General features: G+C 41.4%; 1 protein-coding gene across 8 annotated transcripts in view; it reads left to right on the top strand.

Moving 5' to 3' along the window:
• The first annotated feature begins 585 nt into the window (after positions 1-585).
• Mcf2 (mcf.2 transforming sequence) overlaps positions 586-24,873 on the top strand; it is a 123,229-nt gene continuing 98,941 nt past the window's right edge. For 7 of the 8 annotated variants that reach the window (XM_030251192.1, XM_030251191.1, XM_006527743.3 and 4 more), the window contains exons 1-3: positions 586-1,188; positions 19,475-19,543; positions 24,053-24,167. In XM_030251192.1, the coding sequence (XP_030107052.1) occupies positions 864-1,188; positions 19,475-19,543; positions 24,053-24,167 (509 nt within the window). In that variant the 5' untranslated portion in view covers positions 586-863. The remainder of the gene's footprint in view (positions 1,189-19,474; positions 19,544-24,052; positions 24,168-24,873) is intronic. The other variant, NM_001289731.1, reaches the window with a different exon arrangement.

Genomic DNA, 24,873 nt, shown 5'->3' with positions numbered 1-24,873 from the left:
TCAGATTCGACTTTGGTTATTATTTATTTTTGTGCATAACATATGTATTACAGTGCATGTAGAGGTCAGGGAACACTTATGTGGGATCAGTTCTCTTATTATACCATAACTTACACAGGGTTCCTTTAACCCAGGTTGATCCAGCAAGTGTTTTTTACCTCACAGTCTTCTCAGTAGCCCATTTCTATTTCCTCCTTTCCTTTTTAAAGCAAGTCAGGAAACTTGGGCGAGTGCAGGCTGGTGGGGGGCAGGGTGGGAGAAGGCACATTCAGGCTAGAGCTCCAGCCCTTTTGGACTAACCAGGGCTGCTTTTCTGGCATCAGCAAAGCTCTCCAACAGTGTTATCTGCAGGTGCCCACACTGTGTATCCTTACTCCACTCCTGCCCTGCCCTGAGAAGCAGGATGCAAAGGAAGAAAACTCTTGACTCCAGCTCCCACTGCCTAGAGTGAGAGGTCGGGCGGTCTCCTCCCTACACGTGCTCCAGCCTTCCCTACCCCTCCGCGGGCGTATCTGTGGGGGCTGTCCCCTCTGGTTCTCGGTGTCCCGCCCCTGATCCATCCTGTTGGAAACTAGGCGGGGACGTGGGTGTACATCCACTCCGAGCGGAGTTGCTCAACTCTCAGTAGCTGAGGTCAGAAGTGCTCTGCAGCCAGAGTCTTGAAATCTCTGCAAGTTTCTGGGCTCCCTGTCCTGGGGCTTGTTGGTCCCAGCTAGGGGGCTCTAGTCTTCTAAGCCACTGAGCTGCGTAGACTGCGACCCTTCTGGCCGCGTCTGTGCTTGCACAGACGGGCTGCTAGCGAGCCAGAGTCCGGCAGTGGCCAGTTGAGGTTGGGGTCACCAACTAGCGAGTCTGGCTTGAGGATGGCGGAAGCAGGGCCCCCTCCAGCAAGGTTCCCTCCAGCAAGGCTCCCTCCAGCAGGGTCCTCTCGGGCTGGGCTCCCTCCAACAGGGTCCCCTCCCGCTTCCACTCCGGCCCTGGCCTCGCAGTGGCTGGCGGTCAAGCGTTTGCCTAGGGCTGCCGCCAAGGCGCCCAATCTCCAGCTGAATCAGGACCACTGTTCTTTCGTGCCGTTCACGCAGGCGGTCCCGGTGCAGGTGGACATGGCCATGGCCCTGCATCGCGTTAGGATCGCGGAGAAGTACGGGAAGAACTACCTCTGCTTGCTGCAGGCAGTCTTCCTAGCAGGTGAGTACCACATCCCTGTGCACTCCCACTCAGTTGCCTGGAACACTGGGCTCTCTCCCCTCTTCCCGGCTCCCTCCTCAACCTGTTCGGGTAGGGGATGTCTGGTGCACTTTGTCTTCTCTGCTCTCTCTCTCTCAATCAACCTCTCTCTCTCTCTCTCTCTCTCTCTCTCTCTCTCTCTCTCTCTCTCTCTCTCTCTCTCCCTCCGTCTCTGTCTCACTCTCTCTTTCTCCCTCTCCTTTCCCTGCCCCCATTCACTCCATAATCCACCCCCCCTGCTGTGGCACTCCTAGTTTAGAGCCGCCCAGACTGTGGACCTCAGTTCCTCAGGCCAGCTGCCACTCTGAGGATGTGTGTGGCTCTCTGCTCAGCTCAAGCCCCGCAGGTGGACCCCCAGAAGCCCGCCATGCAAGGTGAGACTGTTCCAGGTCTCTTCCTCACTTCCCACCACCACCCACCTGGATGCCTCTTGGTGGAGTTGGGAATGTTAAGGGAGGAATCTTCCTACACCGCATTCTGTACCCTAGAGCGGAACCTTGCTGAGGAGGAGGATGCAGATGCACTTCCCTGTAACACTCCCTGTAGTTTTTAAAGCGAGGTTTATTTACTTGTGTGGGTGGTTGCTGTTTGTTTCACGTACGCGTGCTAGGGCCAAGTCAAAAAGGCGCTTGGATTCTGAAAGCCGCGGGCCTGAAGTTGGAGGAGGAGTTTGCAGGCAAACTGCGGTCAAGAATTTGGGTTTTCTCACTAGGACCGCCACTTCTTTCCAGCCTGGTCCTATGAGCTTCCTGTCTTCCTTCAGCTCTTACTACAAAGGCGAAAGGCTCTTTCTTACTTGCCTTGGAGGGACAAAACCAAAGCTAACAAATGTCTTAACTGCTGCCACTGTTTTGGTAAAAAGCTTAAGAGTAGTGAGAGGCGGCACTTGATGTATACATATTGAGCTAGTCGGAGTTGCTTGGCTTTGGACTCTTGGTGTACCGTGAAGCATGCAGAGGCTCCTAAAATTTAAAGTTCCTCTAATACCATTAGCAGTCCAGGAATATCCGCCAGGTGCTGCAGCTCTGGCCATGTCTTTTGTGCGTCTGTGGTGCTTGCTTACCCTGCGGTGTTCCTTGTAATGGGAATTTGGGAATTAAAAACTAGACATGGTGTAGTTTTTCTTTTCTCAAATCAGGTAGCCACAGTGTGTGTTCCAAATTCCTCTTCTTGTTTGAGGCTGTCCACGAATTGGAAGGAGGTCACGTCGATGACTTCGGTTAAACCACAGGAAACCCAGGGCTCTGTCTAAAGCTTGGTAACAAAGAACCCTTTGGTCTTGAGTATTTTGTTTGGAAGCGGTCAATGTTATTTTCTGTATGTAATAATAAATCATTAAGGGAAGTGTGGGAGTGGGGCACACACTTTTTCAGGGTTTCAGGGCAGTTTAAATGGATGTGGGAGGCAAAAAAAAAAAAAAAAAAAAAAAGGAAGCCTGTGCACAAGTCGTGTGCAGTGGGGGCTAAAGATCAACTTCGTAGAAAAAAAACACATAAAAAATGAAACAGTCTCACTTTGTAGCTCAGGACCAGCTCCAAATAATCCTCAGTGCTGAGAGGGCATAGGTACATCCTCATGTCTACCACCACTCATAACACATAGGCACTCACATGTACACACACACACACACACACACACACACACACACACACTTGTATGGATACGAGAGAATGAGGTGTTCTGGGGCCTGTGTGTTGGATGCTAGGCAAATGCTCTACCTCTAAGTTACAATCCTGGTGGGAAAATGCCACAAAAATGAAATACAAAGGGATGATTCTATTGCCAGGCATTTCTTTCTTTGTTCTCAGTTCATTTTCTTGATCCTTGGAAGTTTCTAACATGCTGCCACTGTGGCATGGCAATACATCCTAGCACTCTGTTGTGTTTTAGTGGAGGTGGGGGTGGGGAGAGGGATACAGTAGTGGGGTAGGGAGACTGGCAGCTATTTGTGTTCAGGTATTTTTCAGCAGTTACCACCATGTCCCTGCAAAGATAAGTATATCTGTGGCTGGGACACACCCTATAGGATATTATAACTTTATGTTGTTGTTGTTGTTGTTGTTGTTGTTGTTGAGGTGGGCATTTAAAAAACTTGCCTATGTTGCTTTTGAGCTCCTGGTTTAAAGGATGTGCTTCAACCTCTAGAGTAACCAAAATTACAGGTTTGTAACCCCGTGTACAGCTTGGGACTTATTTTGCTCTTTTCAAAAATACACTGTTTTGTTCTCTTTTTAGTGCGTATATGTGTGGGAGCAGGTGCCCTAGCACATATGTGGAGGTCAAAGGGCAGCTTACAATACTCTGTTCTTTCCTTCCACCATGCGGCTACTCAGGTAGCCAGGCTTCCCAGCATGTACTGTTTTTTGTTTGTTTGTTTTTGTTTTTGTTTTGTTTTGTTTTGTTTTTTTTTGGTTTTTTGTTTTTTTTGGTTTTTTGAGACAGGGTTTCTCTGTGTAGCCCTGGCTGTCCTGGAACTCACTCTGTAGACCAGGCTGGCCTTGAACTCAGAAATCCGCCTGCCTCTGCCTCTGCCTCCTAAGTGCTGGGATTAAAGGCATGCACCACCACACTGGGCTCTGAACATAGAGTCTTAAGGTTGATCTCAAATTCTGGCTCTTCCTGCCTCTACTTCCCAGATACTGGGGTTACAGGTGTGTGCTACCATGCACAGTTTATAACTGTAAATGCAAAAAAGATTTCATATACTTAAAAATACTCCTGTATCTACCTATGTGTTCAGAAAGCTTTTTACTGCCATGAAGAACCCTTTGAAAGGTCACTTATTACGTAGTTATTTGTGTGTACACAGTTTCTCTTATGAGGCAGCCCAGAGAAAGCACGCTTTTACTTCTGAGGTGGTAGGGTCTCAAAATCAGAGGGATGCACAAGGCATGAGGAATTCATTTTTTCCTGGTGGATAAGGGGTGGGAATGGAGTGTGGTAGAGGCAGAGAAGGTATTCCAGACATAGGAAATAAATGAGCAAAGACAAAGCAGAAAGGGAGAATACAGTTGCTTTACAGAATTACAGAGGGTTTTCCAAATGATTAGAGCATGTGGGCATGGTGGTACGCACCTTCAATCTCAGCACTAGGAAGGCAGAGGCTGGTGGACCTCTAAGTTTGAGGCCAGCCTGGTCTATAGAGCCAGTTCCAGGACAGCCATAGTTACATAGAGAAATAAGAAATTATGTCTTGAAAAGCCAAGGGAGGGGGGAGAACAGGAAAGGGGATAACACTTGAAATGTAAATTTAAAAAATCTATCCAATAAAGAAAAGAAAGAAAGACCAAGGAACCAGGCAGTGGGGGTGCACACCTTTAATTCCAACACTCAGAAGGTTGGACTTTGAGGCCAACCTGGTCTACAGAATGAGTTCCAGGACAGTGAGGGCTATACCAAGAAACCCCTGTCTCAAACAGACAAACACACAAAAAAGAGCTGAGTCAGGGCTTCGGTTTGGGGAGAAAGACTGGGAATGGAGGCCAGGTGTGATGGTGCTTGAATTTAATCCCAGTACTAGGAAGGGAGAAGCAGGAAGATCTCCAGTCAGCGCCACATAGTGAGGGCCTTCTCAAGAAAAAACTAAAACCAGCCAACCAGCCAACCAGAGGCTGGGAATGGAAGAGGAAGGGCAAGTTTGGGTTTGATTTATTTTATCATCTTATTTTAGTGTTGAGAATGGAGCCCAGAGCCTCATATGTGGTAAAGGAATATGTCCAAGCTTTTGAGATATTCTTCCCAAGCCTGGGCGTCACTATCGAGGAGGCGCTTTTTGTGGAACATTCAGGTTGAACTAACCAAGAGGTCCAGATCCGGGAAGAAGTAGGGAGAAGTAAGCCTTATGTCTTCCCGTTTTCTCTTAACTGCATTTTTTCCCTTAAATCTACTTCCGTATGGGCTATCTTGATAGCTCAGCCTGAGTACTGAATAGATACATGTTCATTAGCTTGCTTCTACAGTTTTCCCTTCTCACATGCTACCTTACTTAATAATCAGTAGGAAAAATACTTTGCACTCTGTGAAGAATATAAACTGTATTAATCTACTAGAGCCTTACCCAACTAAGAATTTAAGGAGGTGTGGAAACCTATCCATGTACAAATTTTCTTTTTTTCTTTTTTCTTTTTTTTTTTGGTTTGATTTGTTTTTTTATTCTTTTGGTTTTTTGAGGCAGGGTTTCTCTATACAGCCCTGGCTGTCCTGGAAGAACTCACTTTGTAGACCAGGCTGACCTTGAACTTAGAGATCTGCCTGCCTCTGCCTCCCAAGTGCTGGGATTAAAGGCGTGCGCCACCACTGCCCGGCCAAATTTATTTTCAACTGCAATGTGGCATCATTAAGTTTTAGCTCAAATATAAAAAGAGTATAAATGACAGCATTGATTTACATACATTGCACAATGCTGTAAAATGTATTCCAACGAATAATGGGTCTTTAATGGGGCTAAACTTTTATTATTTTGAAACAAACTCTCATGTAGACCAGGCTGCCCTGAAAAACTATATAGCTGGGGATGGCCCTGAATTCATAATTCTCTTACCTTCACCTCCTCCGTGCTGGGATTAAATGTATAAGCCACCATTCCAGATGTTTTTAATGTGGTTCTCTGGACCACATCCAGGGTTTCATTCATGCCAGGCAAGCACCTAACTAACTGAACAACATCTTGGCCTGTAGATCACATTATATCGACTATTTTCTGTGTCAAACTTCTCTCTGAAACAGCATCAACACTTTTAGTGCCTGGTTTATTTTGCTTCTCAAACTTCTAACCATTTTGGAAGGAAAGGTTTTCAAAAAGTTTACTTACCTTCTGGACCCCTGAACCTGGAAATAATTGCATCCTTTCCTGATGACTCAAGACTGTCCTTAAGACAGCATCAATTATGTTAATCTGATATATACAGTGCTCAGGGGTTCGAGTGGAGGCTCTTTGTCTCTGTGGCAAACGGGCACAGATCTCTCTGCCTTTTAATTTGTAATGTCTGCTTTGTCTAATCTCTTCATATATCCCTTCTCTGTTAGCTGTCACTTCTTGCTGCTGTCAGTTTTTTCTACTGTCTTTTATTGTCTCTGGTTCCAGGCTGCATTCTCCACTGTTCATTTTGATGTGCTGTAAGCTAAGGAATATTGTAACCCAAATGTGCAGAACTATCTGAAAAGTATAAATAAATAAAGACTCTGGGAAGTCTTCCTTTATTTATTTGTGTGTTTGGATGCTTGCATATGCACATATTTGTACAGAGCCCGGATGTTGATTATGGATATCTCCCTCAGTAGCTCTCTACCTTGTTTTTTGAGACAGTGTCTTTTACTGAACCCCTGAACCTGGAGCCATAAGCTACCCTGAAACTTCCTGAGATTTGCCTGCCTCTGTCTCTGCTAGGGTTAAAGACACCACCATGTCTGACCACAGGCAGTGCTCTTAACTATTAGACCACCTCTTCAGCTCCACTCAAAATAAATAAAAATAATGGTAATAAAAGGAGCATTTTGGGTCTTCTAGGTCTTTGCTAATCTTCAGAATTTTATTTTATATCATTATCTTGTCAATTTGAGAATAAAAATCTAGTTAGCATTTGCTAGGAATTGCTTAGACTCTATAGGTCAATTTAGGGAGTTTATTTTTTCCCTTATTTGGGACACAATCTTTTACCAACTATTATGTAGGCTGGCCTGAAACTTATTTTGTGGCCCAAATTGTGAATATTTTTTCTGTAATTTACTTAGTGAGAATCGATTTCTTTTCTTTACTGTGTGCTGGGCAGTGGACTCAGAGCCCAGGGCATGCCAAACATGTGGTCTACCATTAAGCTCTCTATGCCTTATGTGTAAAGTAACATGGACTTTATATACTATCCCCCCCTTTTTTGAGTCTCAAACTCATGATCCTTTTGTCAGCCTCTCTGAATGCTGGGACCCCAAGTTTGTGCCATTTTTCTGGCTCTGGGTTCATTTTTAGTAAGTTTGAGATTCCTTGTAAAGTTTTTATGTGAATGAGAAAGTTCACCTACATTTTGAAATCTTGTGGCTGGAGAGTCTGATAGACATTGAGCTGCCTGCCCTTTCAAAATGTATTTCAGCTAGGTCAGCATCAGTTCTTGTGTTTACCTTCAGGAATACTGCAAGTTTTTTACTCCTTAGGGTCTTCATTTGCAGGCTTGTGCCAGCTGGTTAATTAGCTGCCATCTTACCTATTGAGCATCCAGTGTGTTGACAAGGAAAACCTTAGAGTTATTTAAAAAATATTTCCTCTATTAAAAAATGAACAGGTGTGATGAGGTATAGTTATTCTTAGCTTGCTTGATGCCACTTAGAAGGACTATGCATCTGCTGGGGCATTCTTGAATTTGCATTTGCAAGTCCCATCATTTGATTTGTCATTTTGCTCTGTCAGTTTACAAAAGAGGGTCAGTTTGGCTTCCTTTGTTGTGACCTTGGAAGGACCACTAACAGATATTATGTGTTCTCCCACACACATTATAAACCAAAGGAAACCATTTTAATTGGATTTGCTGTTGCAGATGCTGTGCATTTCAAAATTAGATTTTCTAAACCCATGAAGCAATGAATAGCCACGGAGTACAAGAGCTGGCATTTAGTTATATGGCTACATGAATACCCTGGGTTCTGTTCAAGTGGGCCACCTTGTATACTTTTATAGCTTGTGTTTTTAATAGCTGTCCTCAAAAGGTCAGATGTTATAATAAAAAGTTAAAAGAGGTGAATGCAAATACTTAGTATGCTTAGATCATTCAGTTGGAAGCTGTGACCGTTATCTTTGTGATTATCATTATGACATCTTTCAATTCCTGCTCAAGCATGGCTAGACTCATTTGAACTGTGGGTACTGGTGTTGATGATTCAGATGAGTTTAAAAAAAATAAAAAACAAGAAAACAAAAAAACCAACCAAACAATGGCTGGGCTGAAGAGTTTGGTCAGTGTGGTAAAGAGCACTTGCTCTTCCCGAGGAATTAGGTTCAATTTCCAGCACCCACATGGCTGCTCACAGAGTGCTGTAACTTCACTTCCAGGGCATCTGATGGCCTCTTCGGGCTTTCACCAACAGTAGGCATACCATGCACATGGTTCACAGACATACAAGCAAGAAAAACATTGATATACATAAAATAATTTAAAAGGTTATTATTGTGTGTATGTGTGGTCGTGAGGGCATATGCTGATGGAGATCAGAGGATAGCCTTATGATGTCAGAGTTCTCCTACTAGCACACAATTTCAAATATCATGTTGCAGACTGTTCTTTAGGAATATAAATTGAGAATGAAAAGAGAAACCAGTTAGAACCAGCAAGATGGTTCAACAGATAAAGGGATTCATTGTTGCCTGTAAACCTGCAAACAAGGCACAGTTTAATCCTAGCACTCAAGAGTCAAAAGTGCAGCACGCCCGCCACCGGAAGTTTTTGGTGCATTTCTCTCTATGGACTCCTGACAAATGCAGCTCACCTATGCAGTGTAAGGCCGACCAATACATGCATGTTGCTAGCAAAGAATCTTTCATCACCTGTCCGTTCATGTGCTTGCTTTAGCAGAACATCCTCTCTCCTGTGTCTGCTTCAGTGAAACGTTCCTTCACCAGTCGGCCTTAGCCTTTCACCTGTGTCCACTTTAACCAAACGTTCCTTCACGTGGTTGCCCCAGCAAAACACATCCAACCAACTTCCCAAATAACCCTTAAGTTTCCACGTCGCAAGCCGGGCATGGTGGCTCATGCCTTTAATCCCAGCACTTGGGAGGCAGAAGCAGGCGGATTTCTGAGTTTGAGGCCAGCCTGGTCTACAAAGTGAGTTCCAGGACAGCCAGGGCTACACAGAGAAACACTGTCTCAAAAAACCAAAAAAAAAAAAAAAAAAAAAGTGAGTTCCAGGACAGCCAGGGCTATGTAGAGACACTGATAAAAAAAAATAAAAATAAGTAAATACATAAGATATAATTGTATATGGAAGAGTTTTCTTGGTTTAACTTCTTCTCCTTCCTTTCTTACTTCCTTCTTTCCCTTCTTTCTGTCTTTCCTTCCTTAATACTTTTGTTTTGCTTTGCTTTTGGTGGAGGGGGCAGGGTCTCAGTCTAGCCCAGGCTAGAAATCAGTTTATAGTGCAGACTAGCTTTGATCTTATGGAAATTCTCCCACTTCTGCCTTCCAGAGTTCCAAACTAGGAGTCACTGTGTCTGACTTGTTTGTTTTTAAAGCATGCTTTCAGAACTATCAAGAGAGGCTGGGCGTGGTGGTGCACGCCCACCTTTAATCCCAGCACTCAGGAGGCAGAGGCAGGCGGATTTCTGAGTAGACCAGCCTGGTCTACAAAGTGAGTTCCAGAACAGCCAGGGATATACAGAGAAACCCTGTCTCGAAAAACCAAAACCAAAAACAGAACTATCCATCGAAGAAGAATTTCTTTTAATAAAAAGTAGCTTTTACCTGACAATCATTTTGAAGATGATTCAAACACAATCTTTTACTAACTATTGTGTAGGCTGGCCTGAAACTTATTTTGTGGCCCAAATTGTGAATATTTTTTCTGTAATTTACTTTATGAACATCAATTTCTTTTATTTACTGCGTGGAAAAAATGCTTCTTTAACATAGATTTTTTTTTTCCATTTAGCAAAGAGTTGTTATCATCTGTAAAATTTCAAGCTTTGATCAAGTTGCAAAAGAGCTTTAGGATTATAAAAAGCTGGGCTGCTGCTCAGGTTTTACCCTCTTTTGGGTTTTAAGGACTTTTCATTTGAATCACAATGCTTCATTTTTGCATGTCGCTGCAATAGGTGTACACACATATAAATGACAATATCAGTGCATGCAAAGACTACCTTTTCACTTGCAACCCATGCAAATGTGTCTGGCCCAGGACTGGTCGAAAGCTGTCTGAACCCCCTTCTAATCCTTTAGCCCTCTGAGGACCTTGAGGGTAGTCCTCAAAGACTAGGTTAGAAATCCCACTTCTTTTTCATTTCTTCTGTGTGATTATCTTATCAGTTTAGTTCTGGATGTCTTTTTACTCCATTCTCATTGCATCTACAATTAGTATAGCTGTAACATTCATCACTCTGGACAGAAATTGCCTCTTGCTTCTAGATAAAGAGGCACTCACAGTCCCCAATCTGGGCTGATGCTTAACTGCTTTTGTAGTTGGATCTGGCTTTCAGCTTTGAACACATGATGTATTAGAGTGGCTGATAGATATATAAAGAACAAAATGTGTTGAAAGTTGGATCAGTGCCTTGCAGCCCATTCTTCTATCGCCTCATTCATTCCTTCTATTCTCCAACTTTCTCTAGGATTCTAATGTAAGGGTTCTTGATTTGCTGAAGAATGATACCCTGGACTCATGTAAGCTCAGAGTGTTTTATTCTGCACAAGTCCAGCATGCTGGAGTCTCCCATTATCAAGATAGAGAGACACCCAAGTGAGCTCACGGGCCTGCTTTAAAGCACATTAGGGGATTCCTGGGTAGGTGACCTTTATATTGCTCCATCTCTAGGAACATTCCATTACTGGGGTGGGGGCTGGAAACTGTTACTGAGGAAGTAGGTGAGGAAGTCTGGAAACTGCTGCTGACCCATTGTCCTTGCCTCAGGCCAGGTGGCAGGCAGCTTCTGAGGCCTAGACTTGCCTAGAGTTACCCAGTTCTTGGAAACAGACATTTAGGCCTCTTCTAAACTGCCAATTTGAAGCCTGTCGTGGAGTCAGGCTAGCCTTCTCACTTACTTAATCCCTGATTCATTCCTTCAAAGCACAAATAAAGGTCTTGTATCCCTCCTTCCCGAATTTGGAAGTATTTCCTAATTATATGTTGTGTATATCTTGGAATGTTGGTACAGTGATGGCAGCTTCATAGCAGGTACATTTGTTTTGATATGACACATGAATTTTTCTTTCCATTTCTTTAAAGACAAGCTCTCAGTATCTCAGGCTGACTTGGAACTCAACTGTAACTCAGACTGGCTCCAGATGTGTGACAGTTCTCCTTCAGCCTGCCTCTTCCTCTCAAGCACGGCTGGAATTAAAGTGATGCACCACTATATCCAGTTAGAAGATGATTAGCTTGAAGGCCATCTCAAAATTTCTTTGATCTTTCAGTTGTCACCTTTAATGATTTCCTTCCTATTTATATTGTCTATATTATGTAACCCATATTGATTCTTAATTTGGATTTGTTTAACTCTACTTCATACTTTCTTGTAGTGATTTCTGAAATAATTTTGTCTTCATAATTCATGATTTGTGACAAATGCAAAGTAATCCTGTGGTAAGAGGCAAATCCAACCCTAACACACTTCTGTAATGATAATATTTTATATATAGACACTAGTTAATGCCAGATTTAAAAAAAAATACTGTTTAGTGGTAAAGAGATGGCTCAGTGTTTGGGAGTCCTTGCTGTTCTTCTAGAGGACCTGAGTTCAACTTTCCCCATCCACATCTGCAGCTCATAATTACCCGTGTCTCTAGCTCCAGAGGATCTAACATCCTTTTCTGGCTTCCCGGGGGCACCCACACACATTTCCTCACCCCCCCCATGCTCCCCTGCCACACACACATACTTAAAGGCACTAATCTGAGTCTAGCAGAGTATCGTGAAGAATCATTTCATTGACTTTTCTTTAATTTTCTTTCCTTCTCTTTTCCTCTTTTTTTAAAAGATTTTTTTATTTATTATATGTAAGTACTTTGTAGCTGTCTTCAGACAACCCGGAAGAGGGCATCAGATCTCATTATGAATGGTTGTGAGCCACCTTGTGATTGCTGGGATTCGAATTCAGGAACTTCACAAGAGTAGTCAGTGCTCTTAACCTCTGAGTCATTTCTCCAGCCTTCTTTTCCTCTTTTTAAATGACAGTCATATTTGGTTCTATCCTGGGTCTCTGGGCTGTCCAGCCTCTGGTTCCTGGACATCCACGCAATGTCAGGTGTAGATTCCCTCTCATGGCCACAAATTAGATCAGTTATAGGTTGGCCACTCCCACAAGTTCTGCACCACCATTGCCCCAGCAAGTATTACAGCTAGGACAGACTGTAGGTGGAAGGTTTTATGGCTGGGTTGATGTCCTAGTCCCACCTTTTCTGCTTGTAGAAGATGGGTGGTTTGTGCTCTGTAATCCTCCATTACTAAGAAATTTTGCTCTAGATTCCAGGTAGTTTCCATGTTGTTTGTCTTTCTGGGGTTGGGTCACCTGACTCAGAATATTTTCTAGTTCCATCCATTTGCTTGCAAATTTCATGATATTTTGTTTTTAAACATCTGAATAATATGTGCAAATGTATTGCATTTTCTTTATCATTCCAGTTGAGGAACATCTAGGTTATTTCCAGTTTGTGGCTATTATGAATAAAGCTGCAATGAACATAGTAGAACAAGTGTCCTTGTGGTAGGATGGAGTATCCTTTGAGTACATGCCCAGAAGTGTTATAGCTGGGTCTTGAGGTAGATTGATTCCCAGTTTTCTGAGGAACCACCATATTGATTTCCATAGTGGCTGTTCTAGTTTAGGTTTTGACCAGCAATGGAGAAGTACATATTTCATTTTTAAAGGCAAAGTCTCTCTTTGTAGCTAATTAGGGCTGGCTTTGAACTTAGGATTCTCTGACCTCAGCCTTCTATTTGCTGTGATTATAAAAGCATACTTTTCTGTTACTTTTTTTTTTTAAAGTAAAGAGCTTTATGTTCCCATGCAGAGTGGAGCCAAAGAGAAATTCACTAGATGTTTGGTGAATTGCAATAGATTAGAAAGAGGCTCCAATGTATATTAGCAAAAGAAGGATTTAGCATGAATCTTGGCAGAAAAATATGTGAGGTTTTCATACTGTACCTTTATTGAAGAGCAATAACAGTTCTACATAGAACTACATAGTTCTATTGTAGTCTAATAAGAATTTATTTTCTGATGATTTCAGAATTGCCCTTTTAGTCATTCTTCCTTTTGAATCATAACATTTTTGAGGGCGCATAGCCATCATTTGCATGTCCTATGCCATTGCTGTTTACAGGTGCTATGGCATATCTCTCTTTCAGACTGAATGGGAAAATTTACCTGTGTAGAAACCCATCCATCTTGTACACAGACCTGGAATTTACAGCATCAGCCATAGGAAACTTTCAATGAGATGATTGGTAGAGGGAAGCAGCGCTGTTTAGGTTCAGACTGCAGTGGCAGATGGCTTAGTGGTTAAGAGCCCTGGCTGCTCTTACAGAGGACCACATCAGAGGACTCACAGCCATTTTTAGCTCCAGGCTGAGGGAATCTGATGGCACTTCTGACCTCTGTGGGCTCCTGTATGCATGTGGTGAACATACATACATGCAGGCACACAAATGTTCATGAAATAAAAATAAATATTGAATAAAAGAATTTCAGACTGCAAAAAAAATATTTATAAATGTCCTTGCTGTGATTTGGGAAGAATGGAGGCTGTCAGGTTGTATCTAGTTAATAATTTCATGAGAGCTATTTGAGTGTGTTTTTTTTAGTACAAGTGTCACTCTATCTGAAGGTTAGCAGACAAGATAGATGATATTCTACAACTTTTTCTGAATTTGTGCTAGATTCTGCTTCGGATTGAGACAGTGACTGGCATCTAGTGTTCTTTAATAGATTTTTGAATGAATATGTATATGCTTGCTCATTTTCTTCATCATGTTTGTCTTAAAACTGGCCTGTAGGGACTGGAGACTTGGCTTAGTAGTTAAGAGGACTGGCTGCTCTTCCAGAGGACCTGGGTTCAATTCCCAGCCCTCAAATGGCACCTCACAAGCATCTGTAATTGTAGTTTCAGGTGATCTGATGCCCTCTTCTCGCCTTCATGTACACCAGGCATACTTGAGTTATATAGACATACATACAAAATATTCATAAACATAAAATACATAAATCAATAACAATAATGAAAAGAGGAGGCTTTTAATAGCAACTTTGGAGGTTTGTTTTGAAGACCAGCAAAGTGAATTTAAATACCTGTACAGTGCCTAGAAAGGGGGAAGAGCTTCAAGATGATAGTGTCATTAACTATTCATCCCATTTATTCCACTTGTTCCTAGATGACAGTGGGTTGGTTGCTATAATCTTCCTGGTCAACATTTTCCATTCTGTTTTTATATGTGCTTTGCTTTTGCTGTCAGTTTATTTATTTATTTATTTTTTTAGGAAAGCATGAGAATGGAAGCATTTGCTTTTAAAAGGAGTTTATTTGCCATGACCCTTTGGTGTGGGCTAAGTGGCATGTGTGTGCAGTAGATTCAGAACCAGTTTTCTTCAACCATATATGAACAGGATTCCCAGATGGAGCACAAATGGACACAAAAGAGTGTCGATATAAAAATAAAAGCCCCAGGGTTGGAAATTATGGCTATTAAATCTTGGAATCTGAAATAAAAATGCTTTTTATAAAATGAGAAAGCTTGAACATACCAATTACTTACTTTTTAAAAATGTTCATTTTCTCTATGGGAGCCATTACTGAACTCTGTAGAAGTGAAATCTCCGGAGTGGTAATCTATACTCCTATTATCAAGACACACATTCCGAAATAAGACTCCTAAGAGCATTGATCCTAGTCCAGCTATATGCTTGAGTGTCCTCTCTGTAGCAATTCATCACAGAGGTGTTTTGTCTTTGAAAACTGCAAATAAGATTATGTGACTGGTTTTCTCTGCCTTGCAAGGCAGCCATTTTGCCTGTAGTTAGTTCTGATATTTTGAACAAAGTACCTCTGCATAATACTCTTTCTGTTGGCCTTTTTTTTTCCCGGAGGGGAAAGACCCAACCATCCAATCAAACAACCAAAAGCATACTTGATCAGACAGCTGTGGGAGTATTGTACACATAGCCAGTACCCAAGAAGTTATACAGATTTGCTAGGAAATATGGCAATATGTGTAACCTTCAAAATTTCATAAATTTATTTGACTCTTTAGTTTTTCCTAGGACATCTGTTCAAAATGGTGTAGGATGGTATTTTGGCCCATAGTAATTCTCAATCAATGTTTAAAAGACAGAAAAAAGTTAGGGTAGGTGACACACACCTCTAATTCCAGCAGTTGGGAAGCAGAAACAGGCAGATCTCTGAGTTTAAGGTTAGCCTCATCTTCAGAGTGAGTCCCAGGATAGCCACGGCTACACAATGAAACCCTGTCTTGAAAATCAAGAATAAGAACACCACCAATAACTCCCCCCACCGAGAGAGAGAGAGAGAGAGAGAGAGAGAGAGAGAGAGAGAGAGAGGAGAGGAGAGGAGAGGAGAGGAGAGGAGAGGAGAGGAGAGGAGAGGAGAGGAGAGGAGAGGAGAGGAGAGGAGAGGAGAGGAGAGGAGAGAAGAGAGAAGAATGCCCCCTGTGGTGGCATGCACCTATCATTCCAACATTTGGGAAGTAAAGGCAGGAAGATAATGTATTTAAGACTAGCCTGGGCTACATAGTGAGTTTGAGACTAGCTTAGGCTACAGAAGAGCCCATCTTAAATTAGAATGACTATAAAATACATCTTTATGAGGTGTAACACCTACTATGTAATGGACTGATGGAAACTGAGTTTCTGCAAGTGACACAATGAAAACTGAGCATCTGACTAGATGGATGCACCCTCCCTCCTTTTCCATGTTATTCCAAATACAGTAATTTCTGTACCTTGTAGCACGTAAAAAAGTTGAATTCTAACCTTATTTCCTCATTTGAGATAAAAGAATTAGTGATTGTTTCCAACTTTATGATCAAGATAATAGGGGCTGGAGAAATGGCCCAATGGGTAAGAACTCTTGCTGCTCTTACAGAGGACTTAGTTCAGTTCCCAGTACCCATAGAGTAGTTCATAACCACCTATAACTCCAGTTATAGGAGATCAGATGCCCTTTTCTGGCTTCTGCACTACACATGGTGCACATACTTGTAGGTAAAACACTCATGCATGCTTTATAAAAAAAAAAAAAAAGACTAAGAACCTGATTCTTCTTATGTGAGCGAACAGCAAGAGGTTTTCTCTTTTGTTTTCAGTTTGTGCCTGATTGTGTGTACAAGGCTTTTCAGCAGAGAAGATTTGCTATTTTTCATTATGTAAATCTCTGTGCATGTATGTACATGCCAGGGCAATGCCCATAAGGTCTTAGGGTCTTAGAGGCTTCGGATCCCTTGGAGCTGGAGTTATAGGCAGTTTGGAGCTGGGAACCAAACCTCAAGTCGTTTGCCAGAGCACTGCATGCTTAACCACTGAGCTATTTCTCCAGCTCCCAACCGGCCCTTTGGGGGATTTGCCATACAGTTCAAGTAAGGAGAATTGAGAATGTGTGTCTTTTATTTGTTTGTAATGGATCAGCTTGCCAGCTTTCTGTCAAAGGTATCTCAGTGAGGAATATGCAGTAATTCAACTTTGGTCAACCATTGTGATCAAGATTTAAAAAAAAATTTTTTTTTTTTTTTTTACCAAGGTCTCGTGCAGCCAATGGTAGCCTTCAACTTGATGTACTCAACTATGAACTCAAATTCTTTTTGTACTCCTGCATTTTCCACCTGAGCGAGTGCTGGGTGGGATTACTAGTATATGCCAAGAGTCGTGGTTTATATATTGCTGGGGATGGATCCCTGGGCTGCAAGCATGCTACCAACTGAACTGCATCTCCAATCTTTTTATTTCTTATAGTTTGAAGTATATTTCTTATACTTATAGGGCTTAAGTAGTCTACAAGAGAAATATGAATCACCCTCATTTTCACTTCTGTATCACAGGAGGAAATCCGTGTGGAAATGCAAGAGCCTCAGAGTCCAAACAGGCTACAACTCACCGTGATTGCTTTCTTTGAAGCTAAGAAGCTAGTGTTCTCGGCTTCCTTGTTTAAGCAACAGTCTCACCTTGTTCTCTCTGGATGTTCAGTGTCAGCCATCTGTCTTCTGTTGCCTTTCTTTGTTAGTTTCCTCTCTGTTTAGTCAACTGTTAGACTATTTCTTAAAACGGTAGTATCTCTTTTAACTCCCATTTCATCCCTTGTCATTAGTGTGGCAATGTTATTTTAATGAGATGGTTGTGGGAGGCATCTCCTGTCTCAAAAATCAAAAGTATATTTTCCTTATGTATGTGGTTTTCTGTGTTGTTGGTGCTCCTAGAATGTAGGTACCTTAGAAAGTATCTGCTGTATTAATGAGGGGAAAAGTGCCTGAATGATTACAGGGCCGAGAGAAAATGAAACCTTGCTCTTCCTATTGTCTGTCCACAGCCTTCTGATTTATGCATAAGGCTGTTTTTATTATATGGATGGATGTCTGAATTGTGGAATGATAATTTTTATAGTTCTGCAAGATTCTGAATGGTGCAAGAATAATCAGCTTGCAATGTATTATTTTCAGTTTGCCGTCTGACATAAAATTCATCAATTTATTTTAATAGTCTTGCTATTCAAATCAGGAGAGATTTTTTTTTAAAATAGGGATGTCTCAGTGTTCTAATGCTATTTGTTTTAAGACAGGGTGTCTCTATGCAGCACTGACCAGACTGGTTTTGAACTCAGAGACCCACCTGCCTCTACCTCCCAAATGCTGTGTTGTTACACTTGCTTCTAGTACTCTTTTATTTAAACCCTAGGCCATTACTACTTTTGGAAGCATATGAGGACAGAGAAAAGTCTAGTCTTTTGTTCTGTGATCCTTCTACCATACCTCCGTGTCTAAAAATGTCAACATTTGACACAGTTTTGACTGTTATAAACATTATTTTATATTTGAGGCACTGTAGTGTTCAAGAAATGATTTTATATGCTAATGTGTATGGATTATACCAGGAATCTAAACATATGTAAATCTACATATGCATATGGATACATATATTAATTACAAGACAATTTTAAGAATTAATTTTTATGTTCTGACCATGTGTTTCTGTGTTTACTTTGTGCGTGGTTCATGTGTTATAAGAGTGCTTGCAACTTACCCAACCAAACTCAGGTTGTCAGGCCATTTTGTGAGCTTCCAATCATGTCTTTAATGACTTGTAGTTATGAAAATAACTAAACCAGTTAACTACTCTATGTTTCTAAGTGAGTAGATATCATATTCTACAGCTTTGTCTTAATAGTTTTGAGAAGGCTTGTTCCTGATAAAGCACATCTATAGGAGACAATTTCAGGAGCACTAGAAAGAATGTGTCATCAGCCTGGCACCACCAAACAAGAGGGCTTTGAAGGCACTTTGTATCAGAGAGCAAGTACCAAATATGGCTTCAGTAAGAGATGTAAAACCACAGGCTTTAAAACAGCAGTCCAAAATACCCTAGTTCAATGACCTATTTTCTTTTAAAAAGTTATCCTTGTTCATGGACTGGAGGCAGATAATGGACTTTTTAGTTTTGATCCCTGTAGCGTTTGGTAGATTGGAACATTGCAAGCTATCATTTAAGATCTAGGGCAACTAAAACCTGAAATAATGCAGGGGCAGTGACTTAAAATGTCACTATTCATTAGGTATTTACTGTGTGTGAGCTGCTTCACATTACAATAGCATTAGGTAGGTCTTATGATGTCCAGGTTATAGATGAGGAAACTGAGCCTCAATGATTCTACTTGACTGTCATATCCACATTTCTACAGCTACTAAGTGCAGTAAACTGGATTTGAATCCAGGTCTTTCTAATTCAGAAACATGTGATGAGCCATTGTACTGCTAATTTTACTAACTTAGAGATAATGATATCTACTGTGTGTGTGGGGGTGTGTGTCTTAAGAACCCAACAAGATTTTTATAAAAACCCTCAATGTGCTTTGCTCAATGTAATAGAACTGATAAGGTTCTATGAAATGGAAGTCTATATGAGAAGTGGAAGACAATATACTACTGTGTATATGGCTACTCTTCAAAGAAACTGGAGCTATTTGTACCTAGTTCTTAGTTTTCTGATGAGTTTTAGACATAGGTTTTGAAAAGTGGCTCATTCGTTCTATACACCCAGTGGTGTCATAAAAAGCATGGCTAATTCTCCCTCTAGGTGAGGGCAGAAAGACGACTATGCTTGAGGTGTCTATACACACAGATGTGTTAAGACTATGCTTGAGGTGTCTATACACACAGATGTGTTAAGACTATGCTTGAGGTGTCTATACATACAGATGTGTTAAGACTATGCTTGAGGTGTCTATACATACAGATGTGTGAAGGGCTCTAGAATTCTTTTGGGCAGAATGAGGATTTCAGGATGGTTCTAGCTACACTTTTGACATTGATGTTGTTTCTTCTCTTGTTTATCATAGAAACTGGGCTGCTCCTCCAGTTAAAGGACATCAATCATTTCCTAATGCAAGACATTGCTTTCCTGTCTGGTAAGTAACCTTTATCATGTACTTAAGGGAAGATAAATGTATAAACTGGTCAGCAGAGTTCATTTGAGATATGTATAAATAGTTTGCTATCCATATCCATATATACACATATATAAACACACATATATTAGATTATAAAATGTTTTAATAATCATTTATATGTTGTAGATCTAGTTACTAAACAAGCGGACATTAAGAATAATTAAGGATTTTAACATTTTTAATATGTAATTAAGAGCAATCTTAATACTCTTGTGCATTTGTCTTTAGACATTCACAGGGTATGTGGGGAAATATGTGTCTTAGAAGAGTGTGGGGTAGATTTATTAATTTTTTTTGTCTATTCATTTTTTAAGATTTTTAAAAAAGATTTATTTATTTATTATATGTAAGTACACTGTAGCTGTCTTCAGACACCCCAGAAGCGGGCATCAGATCTCATTACGGATGGTTGTGAGCCACCACGTGGTTGCTGGGATTTGAACTCAGGACCTTCAGAAGAGCAGTCAGTGCTCTTACCCGCTGAGTCATTTCTCCAGCCCTTTTGTCTATTCATAAGCAGAGCTTCTTTTTTTTTTTTAAAAAGATTTATTTATTTATTTAATGTAAGTACACTATAGCTGTCTTTAGAGACACCAGAAGAGGGTGTCAGATCTCATTACAGATGGTTGTGAGCCACCATGTGGTTGCTGAGATTTGAACTCAGGACCTCTGAAAGAACAGTCAGTGTTCTTCACCTCTGAGCCATCTTTCCAGCCCCATAAACAGAGTTTCATTATGTTGCCACAGCAGGTCTGGAACTTGCTATGCAAACAAGGTTGGCCTCAGTCTCATAGAGAACCTTCTGCTTCTGCCTCACAAGTGCTGGGATTAAAGTTTTATTCCACCACACCCACCCTTTTCTCTTTTTATACTTATTACTTTTATGTGTATGGTTGTTTTAGTTTACAAATATGCATGAATTGTCTGCTCAGGTGGGCATCAGATCCCCTAAAACTGGACCTGCAGATGGTTTCGGGCTGCCACGGATACTGAGAAGCAGCCCAGGATCTTCTACAAGAACTGACCATGCTTTTTTTTGTTTTTTGTTTTTTTTTTTTGGTTTTTTTGAGACAGGGTTTCTCTGTATAGCTCTGGCTGTCCTGGAACTCACTCTGTAGACCAGGCTGGCCTCGAACTCAGAAATCCGCCTGCCTCTGCCTCCCGAGTGCTGGGATTAAAGGTGTGTGCCACCACGCCTGGCTCTGACCATGCTTTTTAATGCTAAGCCATCTCTCCAGATCCTAATCCTTTTTCTTTTTCTTTTTTATTCATTAAAAAAAAAAATTCTGGCCCAGCTTGCTTGCTCCGGCCATATTTATTTCATCTATGTGGGTACACTGCCACTGTCTTCAGACACAGCAGAAGATGGTACCAGATGCCCATTAGAGATAGTTGTAAGCCACCATGTGGTTGCTGGGAATTGAACTCAGGACCTCTGGAAGAGCAGTTGGTGCTTTTGACCACTGAGCCACCTCTCCAGCCCCTCCTTTTGTTTAATAATGGTGTTCTGATGTAAAGCATAAGAATAGGGTGATGTTGGAGCTGAGCCTGGGTTCAGCCCTTACCCATTTCTGAAATAAGAATGAAAGAAAGAAAGAAGAAAAGAAAGAGAGAAAAGGGGAGAGAGAGAGAGAGAGAGAGAGGAGGAGGAGGAGGAGGAAGAGGAGGAGGAGGAGGAGGAGGAGGAGGAGGAGGAGAAGAAGAAGAAGAAGAAGAAGAAGAAGAAGAAGAAGAAGAAGAAGAAGAAGAAGACGACACACACACTGGATTTAGTAGTTTCTGTCTGGACTATATTGCCATCAGATATAAGAAGTTACTATTCTGTCATAGTAAATTTAGCTCTTTGATTTGATTTCATCACTGTTGGTGTTTCCTAGACGGTAGTCAATTTCTCATGTTTAAAGTACTTTTGCTTTACTTAAGTGTTCTACCACTGAGCTACACTTCCAGTCCTCTGTGTTACCAAAACTGTGTTCTGAATAGAACCGTCTTCAGGGCTGTCTGCCTCCATCCACACTCTTCTCACTTTTCTTTTGTCTTTAGCATTTTTGTGTGTTTTTTTAAATACTTCTGCTTATACTTTCTTTTGAAGAAAACGTTTCTAATGGACAAGCATAATTAATGCCTCTACTTCCCAATTTAGAATTTAAAGATCTTCTTTGTTCTTTTATTACAGGCATACTAGTTATACAGTATTTGTAGGTGCTCAATGGTAATAAGCTTAATAGATTAAAATTTAATAGATTAGTCAGTCCGTGATAATTGACCCTTAGTGGAACCATGTATCATTTCCATTAATAGAAGATGTTTGCTTAACTAGTACTAGCTTGTTTGGAAAAAGAGAGGAGAAGGGAGGTTAGGGTAGGGAAGGAAGGGCTGTCCTGGTTTGCTTGCTTGCTTGCTCCCTTTCTAATGTGTGTTTTTTGTTTGTTTGTTTGTTTTGTTTTGTTTCGAGATAGGATTTCTCTGTGTAGCCCTGGCTGTCCTGGAATTCACTCTGTAGACCAGGCTGGCCTCGAACTCAGAAATCCGCCTGCTTCTGCCTCCCAAGTGCTGAGATTAAAGGCGTGCGTCATCACTGCCCGGCCCTGGTTTGCTTTCTATTGCTGGGATAAGCACCATGACCAAAAGCAACTGGGGAGATGTGATGGTTACTTATGGTTCAGTTCTGTTCCTACAGGGAACCCTGGCTGATACAGGTTTATTTGGCTTACAAGTCTTAAGCTCAGTTCATCACGGGGCAGTCAGTGGAGCAGGAGCAGAGCCAGTAACCATGCAGGAAAAACTGCTTACTAGCTTGCTTTGTAGGACTTGCTCAGCTTGTGTGGGGCGGCACCGCCCACATTGTGCTGGAACCTCCTACATCAATCATTAATCAAAGAAAATAAAAAGCCCACAGGCATGCCCACAGACCTATGGAGGCAGTTTCTAAATTGAGGGTCCCTCTTCCCAGGTGTCTCTTGTTTGTGTTGAGTTGGCGAAAAAAAAGTAAGCAGCAGAGAGACAGAGACAGAGAGACAGAGAAAGACAGACACAGAGAGACAGAGAAAGACAGAGATAGAGAAATACAGAGGCAGAGAAAGAGAGAGACAGAGACAGAGACAGAGACAGAGACAGAGAGAGACTGTTCTGTTGAGGACTGAGTGGGCCAAGTTCTCTCTGCCATCACTTTTATTTCATGTTTTGTAGCTCTAGTATTAGGTACGTAAGCATTCAGGGTTATGCCTCCTTGATAGGTTGACAACCTGAACATTATCTAATGATCTTGAAAAGTACTTATTTTACTTTTAAGAAATTATGTTTGAGCCGGGCGTGGTGGCGCATGACTTTAATCCGAGCACTTGGGAGGCAGAGGCAGGAAGATTTCTGAGTTCGAGGCCAGCCTGGTCTACAGGGTGAGTTCCAGGACAGCCAGGGCTATACAGAGAAACCCTGTCTCGAAAAAACAAAACAAAACAAAACAACAACAACAACAACAACAACAAAAACCCCCCAAAACAAAAAACCAACCAAACAAAAAACTAAATAAGAAATTATGTTTGTTTGTGCACATTATGTTTGTAGGTGCCTAGGAACCCCTGGAACTTGAGTTCCAGGTGCTTGTGAGCTACGTGACACCAGTGCTGGGAACTGAACTTTGTCAGTCCCTCTGCCAGAGCACTGTCGACGGTGAAACCATCTCCCCAGTCTCTCAAATGTACTTTGCTCAAAAATTCTTTGGAGGAGAGGCCCTTGGTCTTGTGAAGATTATATGCTCCAGTCTAGGGGGATGCCAGGGCCAGGAAGCGGGAGTGGGTGGGTTGGGGAACGGAGGGTGGGGGTATAGGGGGTTTCCAGAGAGGAAACTAGAAAAGGGGATAGCAGTTGAAATGTAAATGAAGAAAATATCTAATAAAAATTATTTTGGACCTCCTTTTCTATATGAATGTTTTGTGTGTGTGTATGTATGTTCACCATGTGCATACTTGGTGTCTATGGAGGGAAGAAGAGGATGTCAAATCCCCTGTAACAGGAGGGATAGATGATTGTGAGACACCATGTGGGTGCTGACATTTGAATCTCTCCAGCCCCTGAATTTTTTCTTTCTCCCCTCCCTTTTATGTTTTTTTTTTTAAGATAAGGTCTCTCTCATCTGTTTCTTCAGCCGTATTTATTATGTGTATCACATGAAAATTCCTATGTTCTTATTCATCTATTCCTCTTTGACTTTCTTTCTTTCTCTTTCCTTCCTTCCTTCCTTCTTTTCTCTTTCTTTCTTTCTTTCTTTCTTTCTTTCTTTCTTTCTTTCTTTCTTTCTTTCTTTCCTTGTGCTAAATTTTACTTGTTCTTTTGGTTTATATGGAAATTGTGATTCTCATAAAACTCTGTTACCCCAAATAGCCTTCTAGTCATCCTCTTTAAATATGAAAACACTCATTATGTTTTGTCACACAAATTGATAATTTGGTTGATTTGGTTGATTTTTAGGTGGCCGGGGAAAGGACAATGCTTGGATCATTACATTTCCAGAAAACTGTAACTTCAGATGCATACCAGAGGAAGTAATTGCAAAAGTGCTCAATTACTTGACATCTATTGCAAGGTATGTAGTATTCCACTACATTCTAAAATTTTGTTTTATATCAAATTTCCATTTGGAGATTAAACATGGAGCTTGCTATTGTGAATAATAACTTCACCTAAAGTAAATAAATATAAGAAAAGAGGAGGCTGATAGCTGCTTGTATTATGAATATATTTAGAAATATACTGTAAAACATACTAAAGAAAAATATACAAATATACTGAGGATCTATGTAAACAGACATAGCACTTTAGAAGAGCTGGCCCTCACAAAATGTTGCAGACATGTATAAAAGGATACCTTTACTATTCAAGAGTGAAGAAAGCCATTTGTCCTTTTGTCCAAGGTCTACATGTAAAGATTTTATCAGCACCAATCTTTGGAGCTAAAGCAGGATAATTTGATAATAAAATCAGTTGGCAATACTATGAAACACTTAGAAGCCTCCATTAGAAAAGGATTTCTCAACAGTAAGGATGCAAGTACAACCAGTCGGACCATTTATAAGATCCCAGCATCTCTACAGTAAGCAAGGGATTTCGCATACACCAGTAATCACAGCAATGAGGAGTGGGAGCCAGGAGAGTCTTTTGCTTTTTTTGTTTGTTTTACGAAACAGGGTTTCTCTGTGTAGCCCTGGCTGTCCTGGAACTCACTCTGTAGACCAGGCTGGCCTTGAACTCAGAAATCTGCTTGCCTCTGCCTCCCGAGTGCTAGGACTAAA

This window comes from Mus musculus, chromosome X (genome assembly GCF_000001635.26).
Source record: "Mus musculus strain C57BL/6J chromosome X, GRCm38.p6 C57BL/6J".
NCBI classification, from domain to species: domain Eukaryota; kingdom Metazoa; phylum Chordata; class Mammalia; order Rodentia; family Muridae; genus Mus; species Mus musculus.
Note: the sequence above shows the minus strand (reverse complement) of the source record. Positions and strands in the feature narration are given on the sequence as shown.